This window comes from Heptranchias perlo, chromosome 3 (genome assembly GCF_035084215.1).
Source record: "Heptranchias perlo isolate sHepPer1 chromosome 3, sHepPer1.hap1, whole genome shotgun sequence".
In the NCBI taxonomy this organism is placed as follows: domain Eukaryota; kingdom Metazoa; phylum Chordata; class Chondrichthyes; order Hexanchiformes; family Hexanchidae; genus Heptranchias; species Heptranchias perlo.
In genome coordinates, this window is record NC_090327.1 from 142,158,247 (window position 1) to 142,169,251 (window position 11,005).

General features: G+C 45.7%; 1 protein-coding gene across 1 annotated transcript; it reads right to left on the reverse strand.

The window, feature by feature from the left end:
* Nucleotides 1–4,877: 4,877 nt before the first annotated feature.
* Nucleotides 4,878–10,261, reverse strand: LOC137307990 (probable G-protein coupled receptor 139). The gene is made up of 2 exons (XM_067976963.1): nt 10,192–10,261; nt 4,878–5,785 (listed from the first exon to the last, which is right to left on the reverse strand). Exons 1-2 carry the CDS (start codon nt 10,259–10,261, stop codon nt 4,878–4,880), a joined length of 978 nt encoding a protein of 325 aa, XP_067833064.1.
* Between the last annotated feature and the right edge of the window lie 744 nt (nt 10,262–11,005).

The following is an 11,005-nucleotide window of genomic DNA, read 5'->3' on the forward strand; positions in this document are numbered from 1 at the left end:
CGCAATCCGCCAGCTTCGCGGTCACTCCTGCTGATACAAACTCTTGATTTAATTCCAGATTTTAAAAACTGAATTCAACTTCTCAAACTGTCATGGTGGGATTTGAACTCGTGATGCCTGGATTACTAGTGCAGTAACATAACCACCGCTGTTAGGTTAGGTATCACCATGGAGACGGAAATCCAGTACGGGCCATCACAGTCCTATTTCCAAACTTGCCTGATTTTCCTTCCATTAATTTAAAATGTAGTCAGGCAGCTTCTGTCTTCATTGAAAGCAAAACACTGCGAATGCTGGAAATCTGAAATAGAAACAGAAAATGCTGGAGAAACTCAGCAAGTCAGGCGTTAACTCGATTAACTCGTTAACTCTGGTTCTCTCTCCACAGACGCTGCCTGATGTGCTGAGCTTCTCCAGCATTTTCTGTTGTTATTTCTGGTCTTCATTGAGCAGCTTGTCCCTGCCGGAATTTCCTCTCTATGCTACACACGCAAGGCTGTAAGACTAAAATCACCCCTTAGGTTTCATGTTTCATGTAACCGCAAGGCAGCAGCAATGCGTATGAGAGATACTCGAATTTAAATTCGCCCACACATCTCATTTGTTTATCAGACCAGCACTTAACAAGTTCTGTAATCGCTTGACAAGAATTCTGTTTATGTCACACTGAATTCTATAGACTTTACAACACTTAAACATTCCGTTCAGCCCAACCAGTCCGTTTTGGTGTTTATCCTCCCTACGAGCAGTCGTTCTAATCTCATGCAGCTGCCCTGTTCCCAAATCCCTTTATTCCCCTTTCCTTCAACCACCTATCTAATCTATCAAATGTTGACATAGTCTCTGCTCCAATCATTAGGAAATCACTTGTCGTGATGTAGGACCTTTGACGAACTCGGGACCTCTCAAAGAGCTTCACAGTCACATCTGAAGTGTCCGCACTCTCATGTATGTCATAAGGTCGTGGGTTCAAGCATCACTCCAGGGGTTTGAGCCCAGTATCTAGCCTGATACTCCCAGTGCAGTACTGAGGGAGCGCTGCACTGTCGGAGGGTCAGTACTGAGGGAATGCTGCACTGTCGGAGGGTCAGTACTGAGGGAGCGCAGCACTGTCGGAGGGTCAGTACTGAGGGAGCGCCGCACTGTCGGAGGGTCAGTACTGAGGGAGCGCCGCACTGTCGGAGGGTCAGTACTGAGAGAGCGCCGCACTGTCGGAGGGTCAGTACTGAGGGAGCGCCGCACTGCCGGAGGGTCAGTACTGAGGGAGCGCCGCACTGTCAGAGATGTCCGATTTTGGATGTGGATGTTGAACGGAGACCACGTCTGCCTTCTCAGGAGGTGGTAAAATATCACACGCACTCCTGGAATAAGAGCCGGGGATTTCTCCGTGGTGTCCTGACATTTATCCCATAGCACGAAAATCAGACTGTCTGGATCACTGGGCCTGCTTCTGGGGAAGGTGGGACTTGTACAAGTCGGACGGGTTGCACCTGAACCAGAGCGGGACAAATATCCTTGCGGGGAGGTTTGCTAGCACTGTTGGGGGGGTTTAAACTAACTTGGCAGGGGGATGGGATACAGAGTGGAGCTACAATAGGGGGTGATGTGCAGCCAAATATAGAGAAAAAAACAAGTCAGCTTGGAAGACAGGGCAAATATGTGAGGGCAAGGCTGGATGGCATCTATTTTAATGCAAGGAGTCTTGTGAATAAGGTGGATGAACTGAAGGTGTTGATAAACACATGGGAGTATGATATTGTTGCTGTCACAGAGACATGGTTGAGGGAGGGGCAAGACTGGCAGCTCAATATTCCGGGGTACAGAATCTTCAGGCGAGACAGAGGGGGAGGTATAAGAGGAGGGGGGGTCGCAATGTTAATTAAAGAATCAATTACTGCCATAAGGAGGGATGATATATTAGCAGGTTCCTCTAATGAGGCCATATGGGTGGAGCTTAAAAACAAAAAGGGGGCAAGCACTTTGATGGGAGTGTACTATAGGCCCCCAAACAGTCAGGGGGAGATAGAGGAACAGATATGTAGGCAAATCTCAGAAAATTGTGCAAATAATAGGGTAATAATAGTGGGGGATTTCAACTTCCCCAATATTAACTGGGATACTCAGAGTGTAAAAGGCTTAGAGGGTACAAAATTCTTAAAGTGCATCCAGGAGAGCTTTTTGAGCCAGCATGTAGAAAGTCATACAAGAGAGGGGCGGTACTGGACGTAATTCTAGGGAATGTGGCCGGCCAAGTGGAAGAAGTGCTAGTAGGTGAGCACTTTGGTGACAGTGACCATAATTCGGTGAGATTTAAGGTGGTCATGGAAAAGGACAGGGAGGGGCCGGAAATAAAGGTTCTAAATTGGGGGAAGGCCGATTTTAATAGGATAAGGCAGGGTCTGGCCAAAATGGACTGGGATCAGCTGCTTGTAGGAAAATCCGCATCGGAGCAATGGGAGTCTTTCAGAAGGGAGATTGAGACCATACAATGGCAACATGTTCCCGTAAAGGTCAAGGGTGGTTCCAAGAACTCCAGGGAACCTTGGATGTCAGGGGATATACGAGAATGGATTAGGAAAAAAAGGAGGGCTTTTGGCAGATACAAAAGGCTAAAGACGGAGGAAGCCCTTGAGGAGTACAAAAAGTGCAGAGGGATACTTAAAAAAGAAATTAGGAGATCAAGGAGGGGCCATGAAATAACACTGGCGAGCAAAATAAAGGAAAATCCTAAGATGTTTTATAAGTATATTAAGGGTAAGAGGATGACTAGGGAAAAATAGGGCCCATTAGGGACAAAAATGGCAATCTGTGTGTGGAGCCGTCAGATGTAGGAGGGGTTCTAAATGAATTTTTTGCATCTGTTTTCACTATGGTGAAGGATGATGTAGACATAGAAATACGGCAGGGGGACTGTGATATACTCGAACATATTAACATCGAGAGGGAGGAGGTATTGGCGGTTTTAGCAGGCCTAAAAATGGATAAATCCCCAGGCCCGGACGGAATGTATCCCAGGCTACTGTGTGAGGCAAAGGAGGAGATTGCGGGGGCTCTAACACATATATTCAGAACCTCTCTGGCCACAGGGGATGTGCCAGAGGACTGGAGAACCGCTAATGTAGTACCATTATTCAAGAAGGGGAGTAGGGAAAAACCGGGGAACTACAGGCCAGTGAGCCTAACATCAGTGGTAGGAAAATTATTGGAAAAAATTCTGAAGGACAAAATTAGTCTCCACTTGGAAAAGCTAGGATTAATCAGGGATAGTCAACATGGCTTTGTCAAGGGAAGATCATGTCTGACTAATTTGATTGAATTTTTTGAGGGGGTGACTAGGCGTGTGGATGAGGGTAACGCAGTGGATGTGGTATACATGGATTTCAGTAAGGCCTTCGATAAAGTCCCCCACAGGAGACTGGTCAAGAAGGTACGAGCCCATGGAATCCAGGGTGCCTTGGCACTTTGGATACAAAACTGGCTTAGTGGCAGAAGGCAGAGGGTGATGGTCGAAGGTTGTTTTTGTGACTGGAAGCCTGTGGCCAGTGCAGTACCACAGGGATCGGTGCTGAGTCCCTTGCTGTTTGTGGTCTACATTAACGACTTGGATATGAATGTAAAAGGTATGATCAGTAAGTTCGCTGATGATACAAAAATTGGTAGGGTGGTAAATAGCGAGGAGGATAGCCTCAGTCTGCAGGACGATATAGATGGGTTGGTCAGATGGGCGGAACAGTGGCAAATGGAATTTAACCCGGAAAAGTGCGAGGTGATGCACTTTGGAGGGACTAACAAGGCAAGGGAATACACAATGAATGGGAGGACCCGAGGCAAGACAGAGGGTCAGAGGGATCTTGGTGTGCAAGTTCACAGATCCCTGAAGGCGGCGGAACAGGTAGATAAGGTGGTAAAGAAGGCATATGGGATACTTGCCTTTATTAGCCGAGGCATAGAATATAAGAGCAAGGAGGTTATGATGGAGCTGTATAAAACACTGGTTAGGCCACAGCTGGAGTACTGTGTGCAGTTCTGGTCGCCACACTACAGGAAGGATGTGATCGCTTTGGAGAGGGTGCAGAGGAGATTCACCAGGATGTTACCAGGGCTGGAGCGCTTCAGCTATGAAGAGAGACTGGGAAGATTGGGTTTGTTTTCCTTGGAGCAGAGGAGGCTGAGGGGGGACATTGTTGAGGTGTACAAAATTATGAGGGGCACAGATAGGATGGATACTAAGGAGCTTTTCCCCTTCGTTGAGGGGATTTGAGAAAGAACTTTTTCACCCAGAGGGTGGTTGGAGTCTGGAACTCACTGCCTGAAAGGGTTGTGGAGGCAGGAACCCTCACAATATTGAAGAAGCATTTGGATGAGCACTTGAAATGCCATAGCATACAAGGCTACGGACCAAATGCTGGAATATGGGATTAGAGTAGACAGGGCTTGATGGCCGGCGCGGACACGATGGGCCGAAGGGCCTCTATCCGTGCTGTATAACTCTATGACTCTATGACTCTATGGTCAATTGACCTGTTGCTAGTTGTGGGATCTTGCTGTGCGCTAATTGGCTGCGGCGTATCCTACATAGGATAGCACTTTCAAAGAGCCGGCACATGCACGGTGGGCCGAATGGCCTTCTCCTATGCTGTACCTACTATGATATTATGATTACAATAGTGTATACACTTGAAAAGTACTCCAGTGCCCGTGGAAATCTTTGCGACGTGAAAGGCGCGGTTTAGATGAAAGTTATTTCTTTTAAGTGTGGGGTGACCTCGAGGGGGGAAGAGTCACGGATGGAGGTGCCTGCGGGGCAAGAGGGAGAGTCGGGAGATAGCACTGGGCGGCATGTGAGCTGCAATTAACTCCGGAAACTTTGACTTTTATTACTTAAAGCAATTAGCAACCAAACTCGGGAGGTATTTCAGTGCATTCTTCAACTCCTCTCTGAATTTAGTCTGGGTCACTGCATAGATAAAGGTGTTGGTGCAGGAACTGAAGAGCTGGAGCATGTTTGTACTTTCTTGGAGAATGAACCGTTGGTCATTGAAATTGAAACCTGTGAAATAAGGATCGTCTGTAATTCGGACATAGACGAAATGCACGACGTACGTCATCCACAGCAGCAGGAAACTGACGGATATGGCAAACAGTAAAACCATGGATTTCCTCCGGTTCACAATCTCTGGGTCTCTGCGATTCTCACCATTCCTGTTACCCCGGAGACTCCTGCGGACTCGACTGGCCGCTAAAATGTGCCTGACGGTGAGAATATTCAGCAGCAGGATCAGTAAGAAAGGGAGACACGGGGTTAAAATACGATCGAGCCAGTCATAGGCTTTCCATGCAGCTAAAGTGTAGTAACTTGATTTGATGTCACAAAACCAGGGCACTTTGTTGATTTTATATAAAGGCTGGTATGTAAAGTAAAAGGGGACGTTTTTCAAGCAGCTCAGCGCACAAACTGTTGCTATGACCAGGGCCGCAGTTTTCTCAGTGCAATACTTTGTTTTCAGCTCCAGGCAGCAAATGGCAACGAAACGATCGAAGGTGAAAGCGACCGTTAACCAGACCGAACAGTCCCTGGTTGCGTAAATCAGCACCGTACTGAGACTACAGGCCGGAGTGGTGGAGAGCAAACTGTCACGGAAATAAATACCGCCGATCCGGTTCAGTATCACGGCAGTGATGACGACCAGGAGATCCGACACTGCCATTCCCACCAGGTAGTGAGTGATGCACCTGGAGAGACCGCAGCTTCCTCGGGATAGGATCACAATCGCCACCAAGTTTGCTGTGAACAAGAGCGTGGAAATATAAGGAAATTAGTGTTTGAAATCACAACAGAAGCACAAGTTTGACACGATGTTCTATGCAGAATGCAACTTTGATATTTGATCCAGTTCTTCTACATTGAACCGAAACAACCACACCCACCACCACCCTACTGTGGCTGCAGAGTGCACTATCCGCCGGACGCAGAGTGCACCGTCCGGGGGACGCAGAGTGCACCGCCCGCGGGACGCAGAGTGTGCAGTGGCTGGGAATCGATGTCGGGGATTAACTCAGAGAGGTGAAGGACCAGCAAACCTCGCTCTTTGCCTCCGAGGCCTCCAAGATCATCTTCTGGTCCAGAGTCCGCTCTGTGTCCTCCCAGTCCTTCTTGTCGTCTATCACGGAGGTTCTAGACGACAGCAAGCGGGAGAGTCTGGATCACCCGCTAACTCTGGACGAACTGACAAAAGCCGTCCGTTCCTTTGAGAAGAGTAAGACTCCCGGAAGCGACGGCTTACCGGTGGAGTTGTACTTGGCTCTGTGGGACTGAATTGGCCAGACCTGCTGGAAGTGTACGGGGGTATGCTTCTGGCAGGCAGCATGTCAGACTCCATGAGGAAAGGCATCATCACCCTCATCTACGAGCAGAAGGGGAGAGGGAAGAAATCAAAAATTGGCGACCCATCTCACTACTTAACGTGGACTACAAAATTCTGTCCAAGGTCATCGCCAATCGGGTCAAGTCAGCCCTGGAGGTGGTGATCCACCCCGATCAGACCTGTGCTGTACCTGGCAGGAAGATCTCCGACAGCCTGGCGCTACTCAGAGATATGATCGCCTACGTACAGGACAGGGGGGTGAACACCTGCCTGATCAGCCTGGACCAGGAGAAGGCCTTTGACAGAATATCCCACACGTACATGATGGGGTTTGGGGAGGGAATCCGCAATTGGATCCAACTGCTCTACACAAACATCAGTAGCACAGTTTCAATCAACGGGTGGGAATCAGAAAGCTTTCCGATCAAATCTGGAGTCAGGCAGGACTGTCCTCTCTCCTCTGTCTTGTTCATGTGTTGCATCGAGCCCTTTGTTGAGTCCATCAGGAGGGATGCGGGCATAAGAGGGGTGACGATCCCAGGCAGCGGAGGCACTCAGGTCAAGGCCTCCCTGTACATGGACGACGTCGCTATCTTTTGCTCGGATCAGCTCTCGGTCCGCAGATTGATGAGCATCTGCAACCAGTTCGAACTGGCCTCGGGGGCCAGGGTAAATCGTAGCAAGAGCGAGGCCATGTTCTTTGGGAACTGGACCGACCGATCCTTTGACCCCTTTACCGTCAGGTCGGATTACCTGAAGGTGCTGGGGATCTGGTTCGGGGGGGCCGGGGTGTGCACCAAGAACTGGGAGGAGCGTATTTCCAAGGTGAAGCAGAAACTGGGACTGTGGGATCGACGATCCCTCTCGATCATGGGCAAGAACCTGGTCATCAGGTGCGAGGTGCTCTCGGTGTTGCTGTACGTGGCACAGGTCTGGCCCATACCTCGCTCCTGCACCGTGACAGTCACCCGAGCCATCTTCCACTTTATCTGGAGATCAAAAATGGACCGTGTCCGCAAGGACATGATGTACAAATCTCTGGAGAAAGGGGGGAAAAGGCATGCCCAACGTGGCCCTCATCCTGATGGCCACCTTTGTGTGCAGCTGCATCAAGCTGTGGATGGACCCTCGGTACACAAACAAAAAGTGTCACTACGTGCTGAGGTTCTACCTGTCCCCGGTTTTGAGAAGGATGGGCCTGGTCGTGCTGCTATGGAACACTCGGTTGGTTCCCCGAGCAGACTGTCAATGTCATTTGGCAGAACGCCTCATCGCCAGAGCTTTCAAACAAGCACCAAGACCTAGCTTGGCTGGTGGTGAGAAGGGCCCTTCCCATCAGATCCTTCATGCACTCCCGGACTCTCAGCACCACCGCACACTGTCCCAGAGGAGGCTGCGGTGGAGACGAGACCGTCACCCATCTCCTTCTGGAATGTGCCTTTGCAGAGAAAGTCTGGAGAGAGATGCAGTGGTATCTGTCCAGGGGCTTGCTGCGTCCACTCCACACATCGACCCAGTATCGAAGTGACTTTGGGAATGGTGAACCTCCCTGTGGGGAGATATTCAAAAGGAAAAACAGCTCTTTCCTAGGGTCTCTGCACGTGTGTATGTATTATTACTGAGAATAAAGCTGATATATTGCACTTAAAAAAAATCTGTGAGACGCAGAGTGCACTATCCGTAGGATGCAGAGTGTACGATACATACACTGCATGGTAGCAAGGACTCTTCGACAGCACCTCCCAAACCTGCGACTTGCTCCACCAAGAAGGACAAGAGCAGTTGGTGCATGGGAACACCATCATCCCCAAATTACACTCCAAGTCATACACCATCCTGACTTGAACATATATCGTTGTTCCTTTATTATCTCTGGGTCAAAACTCTGGCCCTCACTACCTATTAACATTAAGGGCACAGCTTCACCATACAGACAGCAGAAGTTCAAAAACAGTTAATCTCACTCACTAGCCGAAAATATCCAATTTATTTCATTATTACTTCTTGGTATGCATTAGCATACCATATAGAGCACTATAATACAATTATTTCAGTATAATGCAGTATAATACCATATCACACATTGTAATACAATTAATTAACTATATTAGTGTAATGCCATGTAATGCACTATAATGCAATTAATGCACTGTAATAGTGTAATACCATATAGTACCATGTAATACAGTGTATCATAAAATGCACTGCAATTTAATGTACTATTAGACAGTATAATACTATATACTGTCATATACTACAATTAATTGACTATAGTACAGTCTAATACCATGTAATAGAATATCATCCAGTATAATGCCATAGAATGCACTGTGATGTAATTAATATACAATAATAGTCTAATAACATATACCACACTATGATACCATATAATGCACTGTAATACAATTAATTCACAATAACAGTCTAACATATACCACACTATAATAGTTTAATACCATAAAATGCACTATAATATAATTAATTCACTATAGTACTGTGTAATACCATATAATTAATTAATTTTAATACCATAAAATGCACTGCAATACAATTAATGCACTATAATACCACAAAATGCACTAATATAATTAATGCAGGATAATAGTGTAGTATTGTGTAATGTGCCACAATTTAATTAATATACATTACAGTATAACACAATGCAATGAGTTGTAATACAATAAATTCACTATACTAGGCTGTAATATACAATGCACTGTAATACAATTAATGCACTATATTACAGTACAATACCATACAATGCACCGTAATACAATTAATTCACTATAATAGTGTAATATCAAAGAATGCACCATAATACGATTGCTGCAGTATATTACAGTGTAATGCCATATAAAGCACCATAATACAAACAATGCACTGTAATAGTGTAGTATCATCCAATGCACCATAACACAATTAATGCTCTATAATACAACTAACGCACTATAATACAGTATAATACCTTACTGGGCATCATAATACAGTATAAAATAATGGGCCGTAATACAATCAATGGGCCATAATACAACATACTACCATATAATGCTCTGTAATAGCAACAAATGAAGTACAATGCAGCATAATGCTATATAATGCACCATACAAATAAATCCATTATATTATCATAATTTGTACAATGATACTGCAAATAATACATTATAATGCACCATAATACAATGTATGCACTGTAAAGCAATATAATACCAAATATCGCACATAATACAATGTATGCACTGTAAAGCAATATAACACCAAATATCGCACATAATACAATGTATGCACTGTAAAGCAATATAACACCAAATATCGCACATAATACAATGTATGCACTGTAATGCTTTTTACTGCACCATGGTGCCGTACAACCAATGTATAATAAAATAAAACGCACTATGATACTACATAATGCACTATAATACAAATAACGCTCTATAATACATCGCAATACATCAGTTCCGCTTGAAGGTTGGTGGTATTAGTGCACCAATATATTCATATGACGTCTTGTCTGCTATTTTGAAGGCAAATGTTAATAACCTTTTAAATAAATGTGTTAACACCTCCTTTAAAATGATGCACAGAGCAGAGTTATGGGAAGCTGATTTGTATACATCGGCTAGAATCAACAACGATGTCTACGTTTTAAATCATTTACGGTCACAATGTGGAATCTCAGTTCAAATCGCTTACACTCAAGCACAACTGAAGGTGAGAGGAAATCGGCCCGATCCTGAAAGGAAGAGATGGCGGTCTGGAGATAAAACAACAAATTAAATAACTGCTTTGAGATATCGTTTGCACAATCAATAACTGAGCAACTTACGTGGAACACCAATCGCTGCGAGAACGGGATAGTAAATGGCATACACTGGACCAATTGCTGGGCCGTGCATTTCCGATGAGAAGCGATGGATGTTCCTCAAGCTGCAGACTTCAACTCTGTGACACGTTGAACGGATTCCTCATTTATACCTGGCGGCAGTCTCCAGTGAGACAATTAGGCTGATTGTAGCTTCGTGTTAGTTACAGCTCTCTGAACAACCAGATTATGTCACTTGGTTTCATGTCATTGTTTCATTCAATGAAATAGAACAAAGGTTCCCAAACTGGGGGCGATGGGCACGACGAGGTGATCAGGGTGGCACCAAGAGAACACCGGGCAGAGTGGCCTGGAAATTCATCCGATCCGCTCCCGCTCCGCTGGCGGAAGTACTGTGAACTATCCCAACTGATGAGTTCTAATGATATGATTGGACTTCATACTAAAAGTCAAACATGCTCAGGAGCAGAATTGAAAGAGGTAAAAGGAGGCAAAATTGATGTACGCCAGTACTGCAAAATGGGGTCAAAGCGATTCGGCAATCCGTTTTACACTGTGACCGATTTTATTTTCCATTGCCTGGCGAAAGAAATTAAAATCCCCCCCGCCTGAAGTTTACTCAATTTAATGAGGTGCAGTCCTTGAACGTGGAACCATGAGAATTGGTGCTTGTGAAAGAAGAGTGGGTAAAAGGAAAGTGGGTTGAAAGGAAAGTGGATGTTTATTCTTCACGAATGAGTCTCCTCCTAACATACACGTGCGTCATGATATTCCCAGATAATTCCATTAAGATGAAGAATTTGCAGTCAGTTGCCTT